Source organism: Acomys russatus, chromosome 19, assembly GCF_903995435.1.
Source record: "Acomys russatus chromosome 19, mAcoRus1.1, whole genome shotgun sequence".
Classification (NCBI taxonomy): domain Eukaryota; kingdom Metazoa; phylum Chordata; class Mammalia; order Rodentia; family Muridae; genus Acomys; species Acomys russatus.
In genome coordinates this window covers 61,118,637-61,145,709 of record NC_067155.1, presented here as the reverse complement: position 1 = coordinate 61,145,709, position 27,073 = coordinate 61,118,637, and the positions used below count along the sequence as shown (strand labels likewise).

The following is a 27,073-nucleotide window of genomic DNA, read 5'->3' as shown; positions in this document are numbered from 1 at the left end:
AAACCATCCTATAATTACCATGGGGATAATTAGAGGCACTTTCATGGTCTCTTTCAACAAATATTACACAAGCTATGGCCCTCTCATCTTGGGGGTTGGAGGAGAGCAAGGCATCCCCTCCTGGGGGGTAGCCAACACCTGAACCCTTGCCAAACACACCTGACTCCACGGCCGAGGCTCGGGGATATAGAGGTACACCTGGGGCTGCTCCAGCTCGGAGCCCAGTGCTGCTGGCACGGGCGCTGAAAGTCACTCCCTGAGTGCCACAGGCTGGGCAGCTTCCTGCCAAGGCACAGGCCTCTCCTTTACTCCAGCTTGGCCTTCTTGGAGGACTGCAAGTTCTCTGAGATCGTGATGGCGACCTGGAGATGCCTTCTACATCCTGACGGTCTTAGATGCTCAAGTCACCAGACTCTTGTCTGGGCTCTCTTGTCATCTCTAGGGACCACGCACACAGGGTTTCTGGGGCTTGGATGACCTCCCAGCAGCACCAAGGGCTGTTTGGTTCTTGGCATAGAGTTTGTGTGTTTCCTGGGAAACACAGTGTTTATTGTCATTGACCCAGTCCCTCTTTTCTGGTTTTTTGTTGTTTTTTTTTTCCCCGAGACAGGGTTTTTCTGTACAGCCTTGGCTGTCCTGGAACTCCCTCTATAGCTTGAGGCTGGCCTCAAGCTCACAGAGATCCACCTGCCTCTGCCTCCCACATGCTGGGAATAAAGGTGTGCACTACCACCGCCTGGACAATGTTTCTTGCTGGCCCGAATGGCATCCTCTTTTTCTTTTTTTGGTTTTTAGAGACAGGGTTTTCTGTGTAACCTTGACTATCCTGGACTAGCATTGTAGACCAGGCTGGCCTTGAACTCAGAGATCCGCCTGCCTCTGCCTCCCAAGTGCTGGGATTAAAGGCGTGCCCCACCACCACCCAGCTCCTTCCCTTTTTTCTGTTTTCTGTTTTTTTTTTTTTTTTAAGACAAGGTTTCTCTGGGATGGCTTGGCTGTCTTGGACTTGCTTGTAGACCAGGCTGGCCTCAAGCTCAGAGATCCTCTGCCTCCCAAGTGCTGGGATTAAAGGCGTGTGCCACCACTGCCCAGCCAGTGTTTCTTGCTGGCCCATATGGGGCCTTTCCCTCTTTTCTTACACCAACACTTCCTCCACTGGATAGTCTTCCCTTTTAGCACAGCTTTGGCTGTTTTGTCAGCCACTCCTGCTCCACTCACCTCACACCCTAACTCCTCATTGGCTTTATCTTCTGTGATTCACTGGGAATCAAAGCCTAAGAGAGTTGCCCAGAGGCACCTGCTTGTCATTTCTGCTTCATTAGCCACACGTCTGGTCTGTTTTGTTCCTAACTCCCCTGAGAAAGAGTTTGGGCACCTCCCACAGCCACTCCTGCTTATGGCTTCAGGCCTTTCCCATGGGATCTGAAACCTCACTCTGCTTGGAGACTCAGGATGACTGTGTCATACTTAAGGTCACAACTGCCTTTCTGTAGAAGTAACTTGGGGAGCTGTAAGGGGTCCACAGATGTTAAGAATCGGTGCTCTTTGCTGTTTCACCTCCCTAGGACACCTGTGGGGTTTGTGACTAAGCAGGCACTTGAGAGTTGGTACCTTACTGGCCAGAGAAAGATGGTGGAGACCTTGGGTTAAATCCTCCCTGACACCTTTTCTTGGGCTCTCTGGTGACAGGGGAAAGGAAAAAGCTTGCAGGAACAGTATACTTGGCCTTCTCATGAAAGCCTTCCCCTTGGAGGAAGGCAGGGGGCAGCTGGCAGCTGTATGGGTGGTGGCCAACTGATCTATTAGAGATAGATTTGGGGTGTGGTGTTAGCCGTAAGCTTGGGGAGGCCCTGGGAAACCGGAGCAGAGTTAGAGCCTGGCCTAACGCTGCGTGCTGGGTGAGCCACAGAGGATCCTACGGTTGCGGGTGTGTGCCTTGCTTTCTGCAAAGGGAGGCAGAACTGGGGCTTCAGGCACGGTGCTGTGGTTTATTTGCCAAGCGCGGTTCTGAATCGTGACCATACCGTTCACAAGCAACACCAACTGAGAGGGAGGCTGAGGGAGGCCTTTCAGAGCCTGGCCTCCACCCCGATTCCCAGCGTCTTTGCTCAGCAGCCTGTAGCACAGATCACCCATCCACTCCCATTTCTGGGTCTTGCTCGGCGCCTCCCTGTCCATAGACCTCTGTACTGTTCTGCCTATCCCCACTTCTGCAGTTCTGGGATTACAGCGTCATGTAGTCTAGTTCCCTTGCTTTAAAAACTATCTATGTGTTCCTTCACCCCCTGAAGACCAGTGGCCTTTTTACAGTTTTCATAGTTATTTTTCCAGAATGTCACGTGGTCAGACACATACACTAGGTAGCTTTCTCAGAATACGCTCTTTATCTTTAGATATATATGCTGTCACTTTTCTTATTGATACAGGGTCTCCACTATCAAGTCTCGGCTGGCCTGGAGCTCACTAATGTACACCAGGCTGGCCTCGGACTCACAGTGATCCACCTGCCTCTGCCTCCCGAGCGCTGGGATCACAGGCGTGCGCCAACCTCACCTGGTCCCCCCCACACCCCCGACCCTCGTCTTCTAAGGCAGGGTCTTAAAACAGCACTGTACTCACCGCGCTGTGCCCACCCACCGTACCTAAAGCAGCCTGCGCCCTTCCTTTAGTCTCTGTCCCATCATCACTCTGTGAACAGCTTCCTAAGTTCGTGCTGCGGCGGCCTGAACCACCCGTACCTCTTCCCTGAGCACGTGTAAGCTGGGACAGGGGCCCAGGTGACGGGGCTGACGCCTAGTCGAGCATGGAGCATTTGACTCGGCACCGGGAGCCGCGAGGGAAATCTTAGCTGAAACCAATGAGGGGCCCCGTGCAAGGCGGGGACCGGCACGCGGCGCCCTGCCCACCCGATGACAGTTGACTGGCGGTTGAGGACCCAGGCCAGACGGCTGATGACGGGAGGTTGACAGCTGAGTGGCAGTGAACCGGGCCGCTCGGCGCCCGCCGAAGGGGCCTAGCACGCGGCGGCCGCCAACCGTAGCCTCCAGCCGGGCCCGGCGCTCCGCGCATGGACCCCGCGCGCGCGCGCGCGCGCGCGAGCGAGGGGCGGGGCGCGCGGGTCACGTGAGCGTGTTTTGGGCACGTGACCCGCGGCCCGGGCTCGCCCCCGCCCGCTCCCTCCTCCCTCGGCGGGTGTGCTCCGAGCGGCCTCGCCTCACCGCCTAGCGCCCCCCTCAGCCGTTGCCGCCGCCGCCGCTCCCGCCGCCGGCCATGTCCCCCGGCCGCCGCCGCCGCCGCCCGAGCGCGTCGCTCCCGCGGCCCGGCGCGCACTGAGCACGGGCCCGAGCTGCCGTTCGCCCGCCCCGGGCCCTTGTTCTCCGCGCCGCCGCCGCCATGTTGGGTTTGGAGCCGCAGCGGAGCCGCCGCCGCCGCCGCCGCGGCTGACGAGGCCGAGCGCGGAGCCCGGCCCGCGCCGGGGCCCAGGGAGCAGGGCCGGTCGGAGTCCGTCGGAGCCCCGAGTGCCCGTCCGCCGTGCGAGCGAGCCGCCGGGCCTCCGGCCGCGCCCTCTGCCGCCGGCCGAGCGAGCCGCGGAGCCCCGAGAGGCAGCACCATGGCGGAGCAGACCTATTCGTGGTGAGTGCGGGCTCGGGGCGGGGGGCCCGGGGGGGGGAGGGAGGGTGCCGGGCCGCAGGTGCTTGCGGGGCCGGGGTGCGGGCGGCGAGCGCCCTCCGAGCCCGGGGGAGGGGCGGCCATCCGAGTGGCACCGCGGAACCGACCGGCGCGGGTGCTGGCGGGCGGGAGGGGACTGGAGAGGGTGGGCGCAGGCGGGCTGGGGCAAAGGTGTACCCCCACTCCGGGGAGAACAGGTGGTAAGAGGCACAAGTTGTGAGGAGGGAGGGAGGAGCGGCCGCCTCCGCGGTGGGCAGAGGCCCTTGCTCGGCCGAGGGGAGTCTGTGTTCGGATGGCCACATTCTGGAAAGGAAGTGGTCGGTAGCAGTGGGGCATGGGCAGCCTCCGTGAGGGGTTGGTACTCTGCTGTAGGGAGTCGAAGGTGCTCGTGTTTCTGGGGTCGATGGCGGAGACGGAGGGCGAGCAAGTTGAGTCCTCTCCTCTCCCCCCCCCCCCCCATCTGTGGGACTTTCCAGTATGTTCAGGGGCTTAGACGCAAGCTTGTAGTTTACGGGGCGGGGGGGGGGGGTCGTCAGTTGACAAATGGCGTCCTGGATGAGAGAGTGCCAAGTCTGGGGGGCAAAAGGGGGTGAGAAGTGCAGAGCTGTGGAGTGTTTGCAGCCCAGTGGAGATGGTGTAGTTGAGAGCAAGGAAAGGCTCGAGGGTGAGAAAGCAGGGCTTGCACGCTTGACTGTAGGTTTGGGGCGCAGAACCCGGCTGCAGTCGAGAGACGCTGGAGGTGGTTTCGAGCGCTTGCGGTTTGGTCCAGACCTGTGGACTGTTCCGGAGGGTAGGCTCGAAGGCCCGCTTCGTGGTGTAATTGGAAAAGTGAGAAGTGAGTTCTTCATTCTTTGTCCCTAAACTGGAAAGAACAAGAGTTGCCCTTTCCACAGCCTGGGCGGGCTAAGCCGGTACTTTGACAAAGCGCGGGGCAAACTGTCAAGTGTCCATATTATACTAGAGCTTTAGCTCTGATAGGGAGACGTAAAAGAAATGGGTTCTATATGAAAACAAGGAATGGTTATGGTAAGTGAGGAAGGAACTCCTTGTGTCCTGACAGAGGGCTGGTGGTTGAAGATAATTTAATAATGCAAACTTCACAGTCTGAAAAAGAAGATACCTGAGAAATTGAGAGGACGTAACTAAAAGGAAAGCTAGGTTTTGGTGGCTACAGTTGTGTTTTATTTAAAAGGACAAACTAAGTTGATAGTTTTGAGCAGCAGTGAGGAGAATCTCAGCGGCAGGTGTCGTTGAAACGCAGGAATACAGCTGCCTTCTTGCAGATGGATTAGGATGTGAAGGTAGCCGTGATGTGGCCATGGCTCTGGGAGCTCACCTGGAGCCAGTCCCTGCACCATCAGGGCTCCAAGTGACTCCCCATGGCTGCCTTGATGTTTTGATTTGCTTTTTTGACTGTACTGTAAAACGGCTATGATTGGTTGAAAAAATAACTAGCATAGTGGTCAGGAAAATGGGGAAAGCGCTGTACAAGGTGGCACATGCGCACAATCCCAGTTTGAGTTTGGCCTGGTCTACAAAGTGAGGCCCTGTCCATAAACATGGGAAGTTAGTGCCTTACTGGGTAGACAGGCCACATAACTTCTCTGGGATGCTCATGGGCCCTGGTTGTTAAGGAAAGACTACTCTGTGAAGACTGATCATTTACAAGATACCTTCTCATGAAACACTTCCTTGTGTCTCAGCTTTCTTTGATCCACAGTTGAGGAACACTCAGCCCCTCCTTTCCACCTTGTTTCAGGGCAGAGAGTGGCGAGGCACTGTGCCTATCCTTTTTCCTGCTTTTTCCCAAGTCAACCAGGGAACAAAAAAACTAAACAGAGTGTTTGACATGCAGTCATTTAATCTCACTTGTCTCTAAGGTGGAGAAATCTTCCCTATTTTCAGAGGAGGACACAGGCTCAGGCGGTGAAGTGAAACGCCCTGAATATGTGGCCCATGATGCTTTGTGAGTTCTCTCAGCATCTTTACCCATTCTTGCAGAAATACCAATGTGGAAGAGCTATTCTCAAAGTATATGTAAGATGAATTTTGGATTTTTTTTTTTTGTCACTTTTCACTTGCACTATATAGATACACAAAATGTGATTTAAAAAACAAACCAGAAAATGGTGTTTGATTACTTGTATTCTGCATTTAGGAACAATCTACTGTGGCCCTGTATATTGCCTGTGACTGGAGCTAGAGAAATCTGGAATTTAAAAATAGGCACTTGGGAGGCAGAGGCAGGCAGATCTCTGTGAGTTGAAGGCCAGCCTGATCTAGAGAGTGAGTTACAGGACAGCCAGGGCTACACAGACACACCCTGTCTAGAAAAACAAAACAAAAACCAAAAATAGGCTTATGTTATGGCCTCTGACATGTAAGCTATATATAAAATGAGTTTTGTTATTTTGTTGACTTGTACATGCTTAACTTTTTTGGGATAACATTAAAAAAATTACACCTTACCAATAAGATCATATGGTTCTGATGTCTTGTACAAAATTCTGTCACCCAGGTGCCCAGCTCAAACCCCGTCTAGCTGTGAGGTGTTTCCTGCTCACTCCTGAAGGTGGCCTTTTATTTTAATGCTTGTGATCTGTCTGCATCACCCCTTCCATTTCTTGTGTAAATACTGAGCCTGCTCACTGAACTTCTAGAGAGAGGGCCATGTGGTGCTAACCTTTGTGCTCCTCTAGTGCCTATCGCACTGTCTGGCACACAGCTTCTGCTCAGTAAAGACTGTGTGGTTAATGTGATGGCAACTTCTCAGTTTATCTTCTGTCAAAGAATGCTGACCTAGAACTCGGTGTGCTGGTGCGCGCCTTTAATCCCAGCACTTGGGAGGCAGAGGCAGGCAGATTGCTGTGAGTTCAAGGCCAGCCTGGTCTACAAAGCAAGTCCAGGACAGCCAAGGCTCTATTACACAGCGAAACCATGTCTCGGGGGGGAAAAAAAAAGCTGACTAGGAGGAGGGACTGCTGCAGGGTTCCTGTCTACTAGCTTTCCTGGTGTCCCATTGGGCCTACAGTAAAGGCTATCACTCTTGGCTTATTCTTCCGAGACAAGACCTCACTGTAGCATCCAAGCTGACCCCAACGTAGTGTGAGTTCAGGCTGGCCTTGAGCTCACTGTTTCCTGCCTGCCTTTTGGAGGCCAGGATGGCAGGGCTATCGACAGAAGTTGATGGTTGCTCAGGATGCCAGGGTCTTCTCTGTGTAGCCCTGCCTATACCGGACTCACTTTGTAGACCAGGCTGGCTTTGAACTCAGAGCAATCCGCCTGCCTCTGCCTCCCGAGTGCTTGGATTACAGGTGTGTGCTACTGCTCCTGGCCTTCTTTTTTCTTTTTGTTTTGGCTTGCTTGCTTTTTTCTTTCTTTCTTTCTTTCTTTCTTTTCTTTCTTTCTTTCTTTCTTTCTTTCTTTCTTTCTTTCTTTCCACAGGTTCCTCCAAGTTTAAGGTCGGCCTGAAGCTGACTTTGAACTCCTGATCTTCCTTCCTCTTCAGTGCTGGGATTGTGAACATATGCTGCCACCTTGGTTCCCTAGTGCTTGGGATTGGTCAGGGCTTTACTCACTCACACCATGCAAGTAGTTACTGAGCACATCTCAGCCTCACATGGAGCCTCATTGTGAATTAACTGCAAGGTCCTGTTTCTGTCCTTTCCACTCACACTGAGGAAGTAAAAGAATGCGTGAAAAAACACAAGTTGAAGATTGAAGGGGGGGGGGGATACTTTCCCAGTATACACTTAGGAGTAGTTTTTTCAGTGTAAGTGCTCTGAGAAGCCTGAACTTGGCCTTGTGTAGGATTGCACTTGAACCTGCTGGTAGTTGGTTGTGCTTGGCTTACTGTCTCGGTAGGGAGAAGGCCATCTTCCTGAAACATTCAAGTGGCTCTCCTCATTGGAGAACTAGCATAGTCACTTACTTTGTATTTGCCATGTGCTCACATTTTGAGGATTGCAGACAGCTCAACAGGTGAAGCCTGGTGCCCTGAGCTCCAGTACCCAGAAGTCACATAAATACAGAAGAAGAAAACCAACTCCACAAAATTGTCCTGTGCCCCACTCAGCTATACACATCACACACGTGCACGTGTCCCACATTCAAACAACTGAAAAATGTACAAATGTAAGTAACTCACCCAAGGATACAAACAGGAAAAGGGCTCAGAGTCAAGACTTTTACAGTGACATTAACAGTCTCAGTAACTCAGGCAGGGGCAGGTGATCCCCCAGGAGCTGGAGGCCAGCCTGCTCTGCATAGGCAGTTGTAGGACAGCAGGGCCACGAAGAGACCCTGACTGAAGAAAAGAGAAAAAGAAAAGTAAACAAGCTTGAAAACGGGGCTTGGGGGCGTGTGGGGAAGGTGTGCAGAGCTTGCATTCATGGGAGAGATGGAGGTTTCTGCAGGCTGCTGTGTTAGAGATGAACTAGGGCCTCAGTGAAAATCTGAGGACGGGTTAGTGATCTTCTAAAAGTGAGTCTGACAGCCGGGCGGTGGTGGCACACTCCTTTAATCCCAGCATTTGGGAGGCGGAGGCAGGTGGATCTCTGTGAGTTCGAGGCCAGCCTGGTCTACAAAGTGAGTCCAGGACAGTCAAGGCTACACAGAGAGACCCTGTCTAAAAACAAAAACCAAAAAAGGAAAAAAGAAAAGGAAGAAGTCAGAGACATGTTTGTGACTGTTGCCTTTGCAGATGGCAGGTGCATGGCAGTGTTATGTCACACAGCTCAGTATAATTGTAACCTCAAGAACATCGATAAATCACCAACTTTATTGTTCAAACCATCTCATGCAAAATGAAATGCTGTTTTGCTTTGTAGCGAGGCTGGTCTGAAACTCACATGGTCACCTGCCTCTGCCCCAGAGTGCGGGTTAGAAGCTTGTGCTAGTGCTCCTGGGATGGACGGGTACTTTAAGAATAACTGGCCAAGTGGTGCCTTAGTTAAGTATTCATATCTAAACACTTACAGTGTCTATTTCCCTATATGAGAACAATATGACTTTTAGAGAGGACTGTAGGTTACTTTTTGTTTTGTTTTTCGAGACAGGGTCTCTCTGTGTAGCCTTGGCTGTCTTGGACTCACTTTGTAGACCAGGCTGACCTCGAACTCACAGAGATCCACCTGCCTCTGCCTCCTGAGTGCTAGGATTAAAGGCGTCCGCCACCACGCCCGGCTCGTAGCTTACTTTTTTTTTTTTTTTTTTTTTTTTTTTTGGTTTTTCAAGACAAGGTCTCTCTGTGTAGCCTTGGCCATCCTAGACTTGCTTTGTAGACCAGGCTGGCCTCGAACTTACAGCGATCCACCTGCCTCTGCCTCCCGAGTGCTGGGATTAAAGGCGTGTGCCACCACCGCCCGGCTTCGTAGCTTCCTTTAAAAAATATTTTTAAAGTTTTTTTTGGTTGTTTGTTTGGCTTGGTTGTTTTGTTGTTTCGAGCCAGGGTTTCCCTGTGTATCTGTGGTCGTTCTGGAACTAGCTCTGTAGGCCAGGCTGGCCTTGAACTTAGTCCCTCTTCCCCGAGTGCCGGGATTTCTAAAGGTGTCTCACTGCTGCCCAGCTATGTTTTTAAAGTTTAGTGGTTCCTTCTTGGAAGCTGAAATACTGTGTTATGCCGAGCGTGGTGGTGCACGTCTTTAAAAACAAAAACAAACAGAAAAATTGTTTTATGTGATTCTTATAAATGGAGAAAGTGTCTGTGACTTTGAGATTTTCTAATCTTAAGGAGTTAAAAGAAGAATGTCTTAGAATTTTCACCTTTTAGCTGTGTTGCAAGGGACTGCAAATAACCACATTTAAAAAAAATTTATTTATTCATTACTTATACAGTATTCAGAGGGCACCAGATTTCATTACAAATGGTTATGGGGGCTGGAGAGATGGCTCAGAGGTTAAGAGCACTGACTGCTCATCCAGAGGTCCTGACTTCAATTCCCAGCAACCACATGGTGGCTCACAACCATCTATAATGAGATCTGGTGCCCTCTCATGGCTGGGAGGTACACATGCAAGCAGAACACTGTATACATAATAAATAAATTGATTGATTTAAAAAACAAACAAACAAACAAATGGTTATGAACCACCATGTGGTTGCTGGGAATCAAACTCAGGACCTTTGGAAGAACAGCCAGTGATCTTAACCTCTGAACCATCTCTCCAGCCCCCAATTTTAATTTTTTTGTTTTGTTTTGTTTTTGTTTTTTTGAGACAGGGTTTCTCTGTGTAGTCTTGCCTGTCCTGGACTCACTTTGTAGACCAGGCTGGCCTTGAACTCACAGCGATCTGCCTGCCTCTGCCTCCCGAGTGCTGGGATTACAGGCGTGCGCCACCATGCCCGGCTGGTTTGGGAATTTTTAATATGAGAGTGTTTTCACCTCTGATTGACTGTGACCTCACTGTACCTCAGGCCCAGTGTTTAGTCAGGCACTGTTAGACTGAGCTCCCTCAGCACTACCTTCAGTGCTGTTTCAACAGGGCTTCTGAGGTGCTCTGCAGGCTGCAGAGGTTTGTGGAAATGGCTTCTGAAATTGCTCCGTGCCCTCTGAAGGACAGCTGCATGTTTTCCTCAGTGATCTGTTAGATTCTGGTAGGGTCCAGACAGAGTTCTTCAGTATAGGTATGTTTTTCTTGTTGACAGTCTAAGCAGCATTGAAACTTCTGAGATGTCTGCTTTATCATGGATTCCAAGCGGGGCTCCATAAAAGGAAGTAGAATAACTGACAGGTCTGGGTAGTCAAGTCACAAGGAAAAGGAAATTACAAAGTTACATTTATTTTCATGTAAATAATTATTTGAGGGCCCTTTGAGGGGCAAGTGGACTTTCCCTGGATTTCTCTGTAATGCAGAGGAAATTTTTTCCATTCTTTTTTTTTTTTATTTTAGATTTTTTTTTTGAGATTTTAAAAAAAGATTTAATATTACAGATACAGTGCTCTGCCTGCATGTACACCTGCAGACCAAAAGAGGGCATCAGATCACATTATAGATGGTTGTGAGCCACCATGTGTTTGCCGGGAGTTGAACTCAGGACCTCTGGAAGAGCAGACAGTGCTCTTAACCTCTGAGCCATCTCCCCAGCCCGTTTTCCATTCTAACAGCCAGGGGAGAGTGTTACAGTTTCCTTACCCACAGCAAGTGTGACAGGCGTGCCTGCTTCCCTCTGTCTAGCAGCTGGCCTAGACTTCACTCTTGACCTAAATAGGACGTGCAAGGCATAATTTTGCCCATTGTTTCTTCAGCCTGGCTACAAGACATTCTGAGCATTGTGCCTGACTTTGTTTTGTCCTGTTCTTGTCTTAATGTGTCCTCAAAATCGTCTAATTTTATGTTTAAACCTTTGTGTTGACAAAACCAAAAATAAATAAAAAGAGAGAGAGACAGAGAGAGAGAGAGAGAGAGAGAGAGAGAGAGAGAGAGAGACAGACACTGGACAGTGGTGGTGCACGCCTTTAATCCCAGCAGTCGGGAGGCAGAGGCAGGTGGATTGCTGTGAGTTCGAGGCCAGCCTGGTCTACAAAGTTAGTCCAGGACAGCCAAGGCACACAGAGAAACCCTGTCTCTAAAAACAAAAACCAAAAACTTGATTAAATCTTGAGGCCTTGTTTTTGTTTAAAGGGACATAGTTTGCTGGTATCCACAACTCTTTTTTTTTTTTTTTTGAGACAGGGTCTCTCTATGTAGCCCTGGCTGTCCTGGACTTGCTTTGTAGGCCAGGCTGGCCTCGAACCTCGAACTCGTGGCAAATCAACCTGCCTCTGCTTCCCGAGTGCTGGGATTACAGGCGTGCGCCACCACCACCCAGCTCCACAGTTTTTTTAAGATGTTCTAAATATCAGTATCTTTAAACACATTTCTCGGAAATGCGTAAAAATCTTAGAAGTTTGAGAAGTAAGAATTAGTTGTAAAGATGGATTTGTCTTTATCTTGGATCGTGTGGATATATTTAGAAAGGCTGTCTGGTCCCACAAGCCCAGCTAGCCAGTTAGCTGAAGACTGGGGAGAGCTGAGTGAGGGCAAAGGAGAGAAGACCAGACCCTCAGAGCACTTGAGAAACTCACTGTAAGAAAAGGGGGCGGGCGGAGGGAATCACAGACCTCTGTGAACTGGCATGGCTGGGAAAGGTACAAAAAGTTTTAGGGGTAGAGGGGGTTGAAAAGAAGAACAGGCCATTGACTTTGCAAGGGAAGTCATTAGTGAAGGTGTGTGCAGAGAGAGTTGAGAGCAGGGAGTGAAGTCGCCTTAGGGTTGATGGTGATGGTGGAGAGGCCTCTTAACCTGTGAGGGAAAAAGGACAGAGTGGGGTTGAGGACCAGAGGGGTCATAAAGGGTTTGTTTTCACTAAAGTTAGGAGGAAGTGTGTTTGAGGGCAGGGGGAAGAAATTGATCTTGGAAAGAGAAAAGGCTTTGTTTTTGTTTTTGTCTTTTTCCTGTAGTGTAAGCTCAGAGTTTATTTTTCTTTAAATTATTGTAGCTATTATCCAAGAGTTGTACAAAAAAATTAATGGGGAATGTTGAGCAAGTATATCTAACTTTTGTCACTTGGTCTTAATTATGTTGCCACTAGATTTGGATGTATTGTATTTATGTAATCTGTTTTCAATTGATGGAATATAAAACACAACCTCTTTATGGCCTTACAGTTCCATTTTCTTTAAAGTATTTTTTACTTAAGCTAACTTAGATAACTTGTTTATCCAGCTACAGGGACTTTTGTAGGAGGGAGGCCCTTGTCCCGTCTCTAGACATGTAGGTCCCACTGCTCAGCTGAACTCTTGTCTCCTTTAAAACATTATAAAATCTCACTTTATTTTACTTACTGGCAGGTGTGCTGTGGGTTGTGTGTGTGTCAGGACAACCTTTAGTAGTTGTTGATGCTGTCCAGGGATGCGCGCAGTAAAACAGGGTGGTCTCACACTCAGGTCTGCCTTTCTCTGTCACTCTAATGCTGGGATTAAAGGCATGTGCCCACCACTGCCTGGTTGGTGCTCAGATTTTTATTTTTTTATTTTATTTTTTAAGATTTCTTTATTATGTACGCAGTGCTCTGCCTGCATGTACACCTGCAGGCCAGAAGAGGGCATGAGATCACATTATAGATGGTTGTGAGCCACCATGTGGTTGCTGGGAATTAAACTCAGGACCTTTGGAAGAGCAGTCAATATCTTAACCTCTGAGCCATCTCTCCAGCCCCTCAGATTTTTGTTTTTCGAGACAGAGTTTCACTGTGTAGTCTTGGTTGTCCTGGACTTGCTTTGTAAACCAGGCTGGCCTCGAACTCACAGAGAACCACCTGCCTCTGCCTCCCGAGTGCTGGGAGCACCACCACACCTGGACCTACATTGCTACCATCACCTGCCTCTTCCTCTTGTTTGTTTGGGCTGCTCTTGAACTTCTGATCCTCAGGCCTCCACACCCAGTGTAGTATGAGCTGGGATTTAAACCCGCCGTGTTAGGCAAGCACCAACTGAGACACACCCAGCCTATGTGCCTGTGTGCACAGAGATGTACTGCATGGATTTCTGGTACCTGTGGAGACCAGAAGAGGTTCCTGCGTCCCCTGGGCATAGTGGTAAGAATGGCTGTAAGTCACCCACCATGTGGTGCTGGGAAGCTGCCCTGGCTTCCTAGGTGCTCTGTAAGAGCAACAAGCCCTTTTTCTATTTTCTTTTTACTATTCCTGGAACTCCCAGTGTAGACCATGTAGAGATCCTAGACACCCAGAGCTGCATAGTGAGAATCTGTATCAAACACTAAGTAGTTATTTTCTATATTTGGTGGTGGTGGGGTGGGTAGGAGTGTGCCACAGTGCATGTGTGGAGGGCGGACGACCACCATGTAAAGTGTGCTCCAAGGACTGAACCCTGCTCACTTCACCTGCTGAGCCACCTCAAAGATTCCGGAGTTTTCTCTGTTGACTTATTCATCGTTCATGTTTAATCATCATTATTCAGGAAGCACAATTTAAAGCAATACCGTGACATAATGTGTGTACTCAAACCTTAATAATACTTAGTAGAGCCTCAGTCTCAGGCCACAGTTAAGTCCTGTTGGCTTCTCTCTGCCTTTTACATCTTCTCACTGTCTTCATCCCCGCAAAAAGAGAATGCCCTTTTCCTGTATATGCCTCACCTCTTTTTTTTTTTTTGGCTTTTCGAGACAGGGTTTCTCTGTGTAGCCTTGGCCGTCCTGGACTCACTCTGTAGACCAGGCTGGCCTCGAACTCACAGCAATCCGCCTGCCTCTGCCTCCCGAGTGCTGGGATTAAAGGCGTGCGCCACCACGCCCGGCTTATCACCTCTTTTTTTATTTTTTTATTATTTATTTATTTATTTATTTATTTTTTGATTTTTCAAGACAAGATCTCTCTGTGTAGCCTTGGCTGCCCTGGACTCACTTTGTAGACCAGGCTGGCCTCATGCCTCTTGCAAGAATTGGTTTGGTTTGCTTGTTGTTCATGTCCTTGTAAAGTTCTTTGGGTTTTTTGGGCTGGAGAGATGGCACAGCGGTTAAAAGCACTGTCTGCTCTTCCAGAGGGCTGAGTTCAATTCTCAGCACCCACATGGTGGCTCACAGCCATCTGTAATGGGATTTGTTGACTTCTTCTGTTGTACATGCAAATAGAACATTCATAGAAATAAGTTGTTGTTTTGTTTTTGAGACAGGATCTCACATTGTAGTTCAGGCCAGCCTAGGACTTGATCTTCAGCCCCGGCTGGCCTTAGACCCTGGGCGTCTCGCTGCTTCATCCTTTCACATGGTGAGATTACAAGAGTGAGCTGCTATGTCAGCCTTTCCTTTTTACTCTTCTCTTTTTCCCTTAACATGAGTTGAGTTTTAGAATTATATTTACTTGTATGTGTGTGTTTGAGGAGTGTGTGTATGCACAGGAGTGCAGGTGCCCGCAGAGGCCAGAGGGAGGCTGTGGGATCTCCTGGAACTGCAGCCACAGGTGGTGTGAGTCTCCTGACATGCGCTCTGGGGACCTAGCTGGGATCCACTGGAAGAGCGTCATTTGCCTTTAACCTCTGAGTGTCTCTCTAGCCTGGAGTTTTTATGACTTTTGGTGTTTTTTTTTTTTTTTTTTTTTTAACATTTTTTATTTAATTTTAATTTATGTGTGTTGGTGTGAGAATGGCAGATCTTGGAGTTACAGACAGGGGTGAGCTGCCATGTGGTTGCTGGGAATTGAACCCGGGTCCTTTGGGAGAGCAGGCAGTGCTCTTAACCACTGAACCATCTCTCCAGCCCGACTTTTTGGTTTTTTGAAACAGGGTTTCTTTGTACCCTTGGCTCTCCTGGAACTCACTCTGTAGATCCACCTGTTTCTGCCTTCTCAGTGCTAGGATTAATGGTGTGAGCTACCACATACGCCCAGCTTGTACTCTTTTTTTTTTTTTTTTTCCTCTTTTCTTTTTCTTTTCTTTGAGACAGGGTTTCTCTGTGTAGCCTTAGCTGTCCTGGAGTCACTTTGTAGACCAGGCTAGCCTCAAACTCACAGAGATCCACCTGCCTCTGCCTCCTCCCCAAGTGTTGGGGTTAAAGGCTTATGCCAGTTGGGCACAGTGAGAGGCAGAGACAGGTGGATCAGTGTGAGTTCAAGGCCCGCCTGGCCTACAAAAGCAAGTCCAAGATAGTGAGGACTGTTACACAGAGAAATCCTGTCTGGAAAAAACAAACAAACAAACAAAAAAAGGCGTGTGCCACCAGGCCCAACTTCTGGTTGGTTTTATTTAGTTTACTGTTTTGAGGTAGGGCTTCTCTTATTGTCTAAGCTGATGTCAAATTGAATTGGTGTCAGTCTCCTTCAGCTTCCTATATAACCTGAACACAATTTTGTGCAAGACTTAATGGTTTTTCATAAAACAAAAGTTTGTGTTTATTGACCCACAATAAAGCAGCATGGTTACTTGGTTGGACACTGTGGTTCTCAGTCTGTGCTGCTTCCAGCCCCGCCACCCGGTTCTGTATTTACTGGCTACTATACTAATAAGGAGTCATTTCTGCACTTATCTGCACACTAGTGCAGTAAAGTCATGACAGTTGGCTATAAAAGTTATGACACATGGCCGCAGTCAACAGGGATGTGTTTGAGGAAGCTAGGAGCAGTGTGTCCATCATCAGACACCCTATCACCTGCCAACAGCTGTCAGTCTCCCCTCTGCAGTGCTGTTAAAGGTTACTGTAAGCTTTACTTTTCCTGGTTGTTTTTGGTGAGAACAAATGCCACCAGAGGCAGTTTGATGGCCATGAAGCATGTTCTGGAAGGCTTAAGGAGACATTCTGCTGAATGATTTTCAGTGCCTAATTAACAGCATTTGTCTTAGAAGACTGGTTTTATATATAGCTGGGCATGGTGGCACACGCCTGCAATCCCGGCACTCAGGGAGGCAGGCGGATCCCTGTGAGTTCTAGCCCAGCCTGGTCTACAGAGCGAGTCCAGGACAGCCAACGCTACACAGAGAAACTGTGTCTCAAACAAACAAACAAACAAACAAACAAAAAAGCTACCTCTCTCTCTTACTCTCTTCCTTGCTCTTCCTGTCCTGCGCTCTCTCTCTGGGCCTTCCTCCTTCCCTTCTCTCCCCGTGCTCACATAATAAACCACTTGATATCATAAAAAAAAAAATAAAAGAAGAAGCTATCTAAGATTTTCATGGGCATATTCTCATTTTGAAATGTAATTTCATTTATTAACATATTTTACAGTTTAAATACAGCCTGGGCTTTGTGCCTCTTACTTACGTTTGATCTCAAGTCTAAGGCTTTGTCCATGGCATCAGACAGGCTGGCTTATTCTTGGGTCCCAGGGCATTCATACTTTCCTGGGAGCAAAGGGATTATGTTACCTGGGACCTGACGCTCCCTGAATGAGTTCTGAGTGAGCGAATGTCTGTAGCGCCAGCTGCATAAAGATAAAAACCCAGTACGGTTTTGACGGGCACCTAGGAATGTTTCCTTCACTGTGGACAGTAGAGGAACTCCTAGGGTGGGAGGGTCAGAAGTCTTCTGGGTCAATTAGAGCCCTCCTGTGAGACCGACAGACCAAGCATAGATCTTTCCTGGATCCTCTGGACCTGCTACTGGTGCCAAAGTAAAGCCCTGTGAGCCCGCCATGCAGAACCACACAGAAGGTGCTGCGGAGGCAGATAACTCAGCAGTTACTGGTCCCAGTGCTTGCATTAAGTGACCCACAACCACCTGGAACTCCAGTGCCATTGGAGTTCAGAGAGGTGACCCCACTTCCTAGGCAACAGGACTGATCTTTCTGGGGAAGAAGGACAATGACAACTTGGCCCTTGGTAAGAACCCTCCAAATATGTCTAACTAGATGAATGGAAGAAATGTTGGTTGGTATGGTGTTTGTTTGTTTGTTTGTTGAGACAGAGTTTCTCTGTTACACAGAGCCCTGGCTCTTGTGGACTCTCTTTGTAGACCAGGCTGGCCTCAAACTCATAGAGATTCGCCTGCCAGGCAATGTTGGTGTTTGGTTGGTTGGTTTAGTTGTTTTCAAGACAGGGTTTCTCTGTGTAGCCTTGACTGTCCTGGACTCACTTTGTAGACCAGGCTGACCTCAAATTCACAGCGATCCTCCTGCCTCTGCCTCCCGAGTGCTGGGATCAAAGGCGTGCGCCACCACCGCCTGGCTTTTGTTTTGTTTCTGTGTTTTGAGACAGGGTTTCTTTGTGTAGCCTTGGCTGTCCTGGACTTGCTTTGTAGACCAGGCTGGCCTTGAACTCACAGTGATACTCCTGCCTCTGCCTCCCAAGTGCTGGGATTAAAGGTGTGTGCCACCATGCTCGGCTGGTTTTTGGTTTTTGTTTTCTAGACAGTTTCTCTGTGTATCCTTGATTGTTCTGGAGCCACTTTAGACCTGCCTGGCCCCAAACTCACAGAGATCCGCCTGCCTCTGCCCCCCAGGGTGCCGGGATTGAGCATAGGCGTGTGCCACCATGCCTGGCATTCATTTCCTATTTTTATTTTGTGTGTATGGGTTTGTGCACGTCTATATGGAGTGCCTATGGAAGCCAGAAGTGGATAGTCAGATCCCCTGGGGGCAAGATTTACAGTTGACTGTGAGCTGACATGTGGGCTCTGGGAACTGAACCCGGGTCCTCTGGAAGAACAGTCAGTACTTTTAACCACTGAGCCAGCTCTCCAGCCCCCAGTGTTGGGTAATTCTGCCCAGTAAAGCATTGCTTCCTCAGGTACAAATGCTTTACACTTGGTCCTGCGTCAGCCCTTGACCATCCTGATCATCCCAGGACAGAAAATCCTTAATACTTGGGCCTTCAGACTTCAGGGCTCCCAGAAAAACCTTTGAGAGCTGCTATTGACAATCAGGTTAAGAGATTCCTTATAGAGCCTGAAGCAATTTCTGCCCACAACCTGGCTAAAAGCAACAGTGGCCTGCCCTCTCCACTGGCCCGGGATCACTCTGGCCCTTTGAGCCCTGCATCAAGCCATGAGTTTTGTCGTCATACTAACCAGCAGCTTCAGTCCTCCCCAGTCTGAAAAGAGTATGATGTGGCCTTGTGCTTCCAGAGTTGACTTAAGATTCAGGGCCCCTGCTGAGGACGATCATAAGGTCTAGATCGGGAACCCCTGACTTCTACCTCAGAGATCTGGGGCTGCCAGGGGCCTGAGCTTTGAAGCCAAGGATGGCATTGCAATGTGGGCCAAGTGAAGCCAGACAGAGAAACAACTCATGGCCCCTGTGGCCAGTGGTAGCTGAGCTTTGCCTGAGTAAATGACACCTTGCCGTGTTAGACACACGCAGAGTGTCTTATTGGCTTCTCAGCTCTCAGGCAGCACAGCGTTCAGAGCAGATGTAGAAGGTAAGTGGCGGCCGGGCGTGGTGGCCGCGCCTGTGATCCCAGCACTCGGGAGGCAGAGGCAGGAGGATCACTGTGAGTTCAAGGCCAGCCTGGTCTACAAAGTGAGTCTAGGACAGCCGAGGCTACACAGAGAAACCCTGTCTCAAACAAACAAACGGATGGAAGTCAAGTGGGTTGGCACAAGCCTTTAATCCCAAGCCTCTGGAGCCAGAGGTAGATGGATCTTAGTACTCAGAAGGGAGGGGAGTTTGAGGCCAGCCTGGTCTTAGGGTGAGTTCCAGGATAGCCAGAGCTGTTACGTAGAGAAGCCCTGTTTCGAAAACAGCCTTGGTATACATCCCAGTTGTGACCAACAAAGTTTAGTTTTGGCAAATTCATCTACCTCTTTGAGCTCAGTTCCCTTATTTACGAAGGAGCCTGTAATAGTCCTTATTTTAGGGGCAGTTTGGAGGCAAAGTGAGGTGCCATGTTCAGTATGTAGTATGGTATTAGACACCTGATCAAAGATGCTAGCAACCAACTAGCCTAACCTAAACCAGAATTTTCTCAGTCTTAACTACTGTTAAGTTTTATTGTTGTTATTGTGGCTTGACCTATGCATCAAAAGATACTGTCAGAGGATACAATTAGGACAGATTTGAAGGTCTGAGTTGGTGTTATTTGCAGTTGTCCAGTCTTTTCACGTGGGATGAGCGTCCCGCGTGCTAAGCGGAGGAGGCTAACTTAGGGTGATAGAGGCTAAAGGAGGTGAAAACAGGAAAGAAGAGCAGCACAAGTTGCTCCTCTCTTTGGAAGGTGGTGATGGGGAGACAGTAGGAAGAAAGTGGCTGTGGGCCAACATTGGATTCTTTTTCTGTAAAGATTGAAGCAGAGGGGACTTTATTTCTCATATCTGCTCAAACTGTCCTGTTTGGGAAACCTTGCCGTCCTGTCACCTTCTAGGAAAGTCACATAGATCGTTTCAGGCAAGGGGGAATGACTACATCTTCATTTTCTTCATCCTGGCCTTTTAAGGTCTAATGCAGGAGCTCTGTGCGTTTATGGGTTCTGCGAATAGGCGCAGCCCAGAGACACAATGTAGAGAGTCAGTCATAAGCTTATTGGTGATATTTAAAGTGAGAAGACCTGATAGGTTCATGAGCAAGGGAAACATGCATGTACGTGGGGGAGGGTAATGCTTCCTCAGTTTGTGTTTTCTCCTATGTATTTACTGAGGACCAGGCTTTAAACAAATACGAAGTAAAGTGGACTTTGCAGCTGTACAAGAGAAGTCCTATTTATTACATTTTATAGTGGTTAATCTTGACGGTCAGCTAAGGTGGAGTGGGACCCTCCTACTTAAGTAAAGCACACTTCTGGGTGTGTCTGTGGTTGATCATGCACTTTGACCTGATCAGTGGGGCACTCCCTTGATGGCACTAAAAGGTGATAACAAGTAGAAGCACAGGCTTGGGGGCAGGATGTTACCACCGTGTGTCTTGGTGCTGTGTTTTGCCCCTTTGTATATTCTCAATCTGCTGTGCTTCCCGCCTGCCATAAAGTGAGCAGCCTGTCGCTGCTGCCACAGTCGTCATCTATCCTGTTGTGCCCAAGTACACACAGCCTGGTAACTCTGGCTATCTTTTTTTGTTTGTTTGTTTTGTTTTTCAAGACAAGGTCTCTCTGTGTAGCCTTGGCTGTCCTAGACTCACTTTGTAGACCAGGTTGGCTTCGAACTCACAGCGATCCACCTGCCTCTGCCTCCCGAGTGCTGGGATTAAAGACATGCGCTACCACACCCGGCTTTTTTTTTTTTTAAAGCAGTTGCTTGGTACAAGGTGCTCATCGAGGCACCGGGGACATAAAGGAGCAAATAGGCAAGGAGGCATGGCTCTTCATGGAGGAGTCATTTTGTGGTAGAGGAAGCAGCTTACTCATCACTTCATCACTCAGGAAGTGATGAAGCCAGTGGGGTAGCAGAGACATTTAGAGTCTTGTGTGAGCCTGGTGAAGCCATTGACACTTCATCCTGAGATATGGTGCCCCTGAGAGATTATATGTGGGTGATCACAGGACCAGATGACCACTGAGTAGATTAGTGTTCAAAGGACACCAGAATGCCAGTGAAGAGGTTTTGAGGCTTATGTCTCTTAGTTCGTCTATTTTAAACATGTGTTTGCAAGCTCATAATGGTGGTGCATGCCTGCAGTCCTAACACTGGGGTGCAGGAGGACCAGGAGTTCAGGGTGAGCTTCAGCTGCATAGAGTTCAAGATCAGTCTGGCCTATGAGGTAAGACTGTGTCTAAAAATCTTAAGACAAAATAGATAAACAGGAACACACATGTTTATAGAACCTCAGCTACAAGGGAGGGAGGCGTGGGTGAAGTTGTTATTCTCAGTAAATGTAGGACTCCTGGTTCTCCACAAGCTTGTCAGAGTAGAGCGCCGTGTATCCCACTCTCGTCTCTTCTGCAGTGGTTCATTCAGTCTCCTTTGATTAGCTGGTGCTAGAGCCTTTGTGACCATGAATTTCTGTAATTGGCATCCTTCCTGGGCTTGGGCTCTTCACCACCAGGCCACAGAATAGAGACCATAGGATGAGTGCAGCCAGCTGGGCCTTTTCTCAGTCACCCCTTGCACCTGGGGACTACTTATGGGCATTACTAGCTTTCTTTCTGACATCCACTTTTTCTTTTTCTTTTGTTTTTTTAGACAGGATCTCCTTATGTAGCCCTAGTGGGCCTGGAACTTGCTGTATAGATGATGTTGGCTTGAAACTTACAGAGATCCACCTGCCTCTCTGCCTTCTGAGTCCTGAGATTAAAGGTGTGTGCCACCATGCCCAGCAACAATCACAAAAATAACAGCTGTGCATGGGAAATGATCTGGGGAATAGGGTGCAAGGTTGTGTTGACTACACACAAATGGCTGTTAGCACTGTCATGTCTTAGATGGATCGAGTCTAGTTGCTTTCTGTGTGTCTGTGTATCCATAGTCACACAATCACACACAGAGGTTGTAGCTTTGTATTTTGTCTATTGTTTGTTACTTTTAAGCTTTCTGTAGTGACAGTTTGTAAGTTTCTTAATAGTTCATACATTTTCCACCCATTTATTTTGAAATAATTATGAGGATGATTTTATAATTCTTGATAATTGTTAGTAATCAGGTAATAATACAGTCACCCCTTAAGGTCCTGAGGATGGCAGGAAAACAGGCTGCATGTCACCAGCCCTCCCTCCCTCCAAGCCCCCCAGCAGGACTCAAGACCCCTTAGGCCACCTGTGCATGTTCTGCACATGTGCTAGTTTATAAAGGAAACTCCTCGCATTCCCCCCCCCCTTTCTCCACATGTGTCTCCAGAGACAGTTCCCGTATCTCCCTATTAAACCTCTTCAGTGGGTCTGTTGTGTGGTGTGGTTCCATCCCTCTGTACAGCTCTGCCGCTCACCTCTAACCTCCGCAGCCCAGCCTTTTGCAATAATGACTCCTGAATTGATTCAAGTGGCATTTTCAGCCCCTCCTACAGAATAATAACTAAATCTGCTAGGAATTAGTTCTGTGATCTTTCACTTGTCATCGACACATAGACCTTCACTGGGATAGAAACAGGCCTGAGACAGATTTGTGCCTTTCATGATGGCACCATGAATTCTGGTATATGCCATATATCAGGCAAGTTAAACCCAAAATATAATGGGGCTACCAACAGATGTCTTCGTACAGACCTTAATGTCAAAAACCGCAAACTGTTCTGTTGTCATTCCTTGTCAGCTTATGGCATAAAGTACTGTCATTCTAAATGTACTTTGTATCTTGGGATGGAAGACAGATAAAATTATAGTCCTGAACTCACTATAAACTAAGAGATAGCTGGAAAATGTATAGTCAGGTCCGTCCAAATGGAAAAGACATATATCTTGTTGTAACCTCTTGGACGCAGCTAACCTTTAGGCCTTGTCAAACTTGTCATTCTGAACTCACTATGAACCTATGTAATGGATACATAGATGAGAAATGTTTAGTTTTAATGAAAAAACATGTAACCTGTTGTATTTTCTAATTCATCCCAAACTTGTCATTCTGAACTCACTATGAACCTATGTAATGGATACATAGATGAGAAATGTTTAGTTTTAATGAAAAAACATGTAACCTGTTGTATTTTCTAATTCATCTGTTTTTGTGATTAATTGCCTTTTTGACTGAGGTAATTCCTTTTCTGACATAGAAAACTTTGTCTCAGAAGTATAAAAACTGTGGCCAGACAATAAGCAGAGTTGAAGCTTTCAACTTCATGCACATTTCTCATGAGTGTAAGAGAGTCTCCCTCTTCTCATGAGAGTGTAAGAGTGTCTCCCTCATGAGTGTGTAAGAGAGTCTCCCTCTTCTCATGAGAGTGTAAGAGAGTCTCCCTCTTCTCATGAGAGTGTAAGAGTGTCTCCCTCTTCTCATGAGTAAGAGAGTCTCCCTCTTCTCATGAGTGTGTAAGAGTGTCTCCCTCTTCTCGAGTGTGTAAGAGAGTCTCCCTCTTCTCATGAGTGTGTGAGAGCCTCCCTCTTCTCATGAGTGTGTAAGAGAGTCTCCCTCTTCTCATGAGAGTGTAAGAGAGTCTCCCTCTTCTCATGAGAGTGTAAGAGAGTCTCCCTCTTCTCATGAGTGTGTAAGACAGTCTCCCCCTTCTCATGAGTGTGTAAGACAGTCTCCCTCTTCTCATGAGTGTGTAAGACAGTCTCCCTCTTCTCATGAGTGTGTAAGACAGTCTCCCTCTTCTCATGAGTGTGTAAGAGTGTCTCCCTCTCCCTTACTTCTTATTTCCCTTATCTTCACAAATAAGTTACCGACCAGGGCTCTGCCACCAACAGATGCATTGTTGCTTAAGGAGATTCTCTCAAAGAGGCCTATCTGCAGGTCAGAGAGCTTCCTCCTTTTACTCTGCAGTTTTTGGCCAGAAGCTGCTTTAGCATCCCTGGCTGCAGGAAAAAGTGCTCAGTCTAAGTCGTCCCCCCAGGGGCAGAGCAGCCTGTCCTGAGCCGCAGAGGAAGCCCTGCTCCCTCCCTTCTTCCCCGTGTTCACGTTACTGGCTGCCTCTTGCACTCTCTGAATTTAAAAGGTTTTTTAATTTAGGTATAGAGAACGAGAAGAAGATGCCAGTCACCAGTCTGACTGACCCCCGGATCTCTGATGCTGCGCACACCATCCTTCCCCTGGACCTGCTTTGGCAAATCCCCATTAACCCTAGCGCTAGGGAGGCAGAGGCAGGTGGGTCTCTGAGTTGGAGGCTGACTTGGTCTACATGTCAAGTTTCAGGCCAGCCAGGGCCACACAGTGAGAGCCTGTCTCAAAAGCCAAAAGCTGAACAGCTAACACCCTTTGAGCCACAGGCTGTGCCGCCTCCTGTTGAGTAGAACAGAAGCTCTTTTTACTTGTTTAGCCTTTGTTTATAGTCTTTGAAATAAATAGAATTAAAAAAAAAAAAAAACATTCTGCCTCTTAGTGTTTCTTAGAGTCACAGCAAAAAGTTATTCTATGGGGGGATTAAGGCTTTATCTATAAGAAAAGTCCCAAGGCCCTGTTAGTGAGGTGTGAAGACAGCCAGGCTCTCCCCGCGTTTGTGACTTAGAAGATAAAGCCCTACTGAATCTGCTCTGATTCTGTTCTCCTCCTGCACTCTCAGTGGTCACACCAGACAAGCTGCGTGTGCCTCTCCTGCACTCTCAGTGATGACACCAGACAAGCCGCGTGTGCCTCTCCTGCACTCTCGGTGGTGACACCAGACAAGCCGCGTGTGCCTCTCTCTTCTCTCCTGTCTGTCCTCCTGCCTTGATGACAGCATCACCAGTCAGTCATGTTCACACAAGAAAACCTGATGTGCTGTAGTTAGTGTAAATGCATTTTAAATATCATAATACAAGAATGTTTTACTGTAGTAATTGTCATTTGAGCTAGCCAAAATCTGTTGTGCCAAAAAACAAGTTTCCCTGCTTTGGAAACACTGGAGTGTCGCTGTGGTAAAGGGGCCGGTGACAACAAGAAGCTCAGATCTCCGTTTGGTCATATACTGACTGATTCCTGGACTTTGTGCATCTAAATTTTAGGTGGATTCGATTTAAAGCCATTTTGAATCTTAGAAATAGTTTAGTATTACTGGGATGTTTTCTCTCGATAAGGCAAGGTTCACCATTTGTTTAGCCATTACAGCTCAATAACACCTAAGGCTCTGTACACCGGTTACTGCTCATTGATAGGTAAGGACGTGCTCATAAGGAGGTGACGACAGCATATAGTCCCACCCTTAAGAAGGGAGACGGGGACCTGTGCTTTCTGTTAGCTTAGCCAAAGTGTGTGTGTGTGGCTTTTTTGAGACAGAGTTTCTCTATGTAGCCTTGGCTATCCTGGCCTCACTTTGTAGACCAGGCTGGCTTCGAACTCACAGAGACCCACCTGCCTTTGCCTCGCTGAATGCTGGGATTACTGGTGTGCACCACCACACTCAGATTGCTTATCCATACTTTATCAAAGTGGGTGTTTGTCTGTTCATGCACATGTGCTCATCATGTCAATGATGTGTGCCATGACGCCATATGTCAGGGTCTGAGGACAGCTTTGTTAAGTCAGTTCTCTTTCCCTTTACTTAGGTTGAACTCAACTGGCCTTGGCCAGGCTTGCCTACCCACCGAGCCTTCTCGACAGCTTGTCTCCATGTTTTATACCAATATGTAAATAAGATGATTTAATTGCATCAGACCGGCTGGAGAGATGGCTCAGAGGATAAGAGCACTGTCTGCTTTTCTAAAGGTCCTGAGTTCAATTCCCAGCAACCACATGGTGGCTCACAGCCATCTATAATGTGATCTGGTGCCCTCTTCTGGCATACAGGCAAAGCACTGTATATGTAATAAATAAATAAATATTTTAAAAAAAAATTGCATCAGACCACTAGAGAATATAACAAAACTTACTGCCTTCTTCACCATTCTGCAGCAGTTCAGGGATGGGTCATACTTAATGTAATTCATACCTTCACTCAATTTTTTTTTTTTTTTTTTTTTTTTTTTTTTTTTTTTTTTTTTTTTGGTTTTTTGAGACAGGGTTTCTCTGTGTAGCCTTGGCCATCCTGGACTCACTTTGTAGACCAGGCTGGCCTCGAACTCACAGTGATCCACCTGCCTCTGCCTCCCGAGTGCTGGGATTAAAGGCGTGCGCCACCACGCCCGGCTCCTTCACTCAATTTTTAAAAACTCTGTTTAGGTATAATATTTATTAGTATCTTTTGAGGATATCGCATATGTACACAGTGTATTATTATCTTCTCTCCTCACACCTCTCCCCAACTTCTTCCAGACCTTCCCTCTCCTTACCCTGCCAACTTAGTATCCCTCGGCTTTTTAAAGTACTTCTCATGTACCAGTGGGTATACTGGGGTCACACCTGTAAAGAAAATCGATCGTCCTTCCCCAGAAGTTATCCATAGCCCAGTAGTTAAGGGCAGGGCTTATGACCCCTTCCATCTCCAAATTGGAATGTTAATTGGCTTGATCATGTGCAAGTCCTGTGCAGTCAGCCATAGATGCTGTGAGTATGAGTCCTGTGGTCCTGTCTTGTCAGAAGGTATTGTTTTATTTTTTGTCCTCCCTGACCTGTGGCTCTTACAGTCTTTTTGCCCCCTTCTTCTGTGATGGTCCCTGAGCCTTTCAGGAGAGGTTATGATATAGCTGTCCCATTTATGGCTCAGAACACCCCTAACACTAATTTTCTATACTTTGTTCAGTTACAAGTTTTGGTTTTAACCACTACCCACCAGTGAAACTTGTGATGAGGTTTGAGAGCTGCACCAATCTATGAAAACAGACATAAGAATTTAGAGGGCAGTTTGATACTATGTACATTTAACAGAATAATAGGACGTTCACCAGAGCTGGGCAATGGTGGCGCACGCCTTTAATCCCCGCACTTGGGAGGGAGGCAGAAGTAGGTGGATCTCTGAGTTCAAGGCAAACGTGGTCTACAGAGTGAGTTCCATGACAGCCAGGACTACACAGCAGAAGAAGCCCTGTCTCAAAAAGAAAGAAAGAAAAAGAAAAAAGGCTCCCCAACCAAGGGTTCTTGGCCTGATTTACAGTATCAGGCATGCATTTCCTCCTCTGGAATGAGCCTTAAATCCAATCAGGAAGCAGATGGTTACTCAAGTAACATTCATACCACGGTTGTACTCATGGGTAGAACTATGGTCTTTGGTAAATTTGTTAGAAGAAAACTACATCAAGGTAATATATAAATGCAGCGTACTTTATTTGGGGGGGGGGTGTTCTTTTTGGTTTTTAGAGACAGGGTTTGTCTGTCCTGCACTCGTTTTGTGGATTAGGCTGGCCTCAAATTCACAGAGATCTACTTGCCTCTGCCTCCCAAGTTCTGGGATAAAAGGCATGTACCACCATGCCTGGCATAAATGCAGTTTTCATTCTGTTAATACAAAGAAAATTTATAGTTTTGAAGTATGTATTAAGTCCTAAAGAGTGTACATAAAATAAAATAAAAAGTTAAATGTTTAAATGTTAAAAGTTAGGGCTGGAAGGCCGGG

General features: G+C 47.8%; 1 protein-coding gene across 1 annotated transcript in view; it reads left to right on the top strand.

The window, feature by feature from the left end:
• The first annotated feature begins 3,595 nt into the window (after window positions 1-3,595).
• The window catches only part of Sppl3 (signal peptide peptidase like 3), a 74,166-nt gene continuing 50,688 nt past the window's right edge, over window positions 3,596-27,073 (top strand). Inside the window, exon 1 of the mRNA XM_051161675.1 lies at window positions 3,596-3,633. Coding sequence (XP_051017632.1) covers window positions 3,611-3,633 — 23 coding nt within the window. The 5' untranslated portion in view covers window positions 3,596-3,610. The remainder of the gene's footprint in view (window positions 3,634-27,073) is intronic.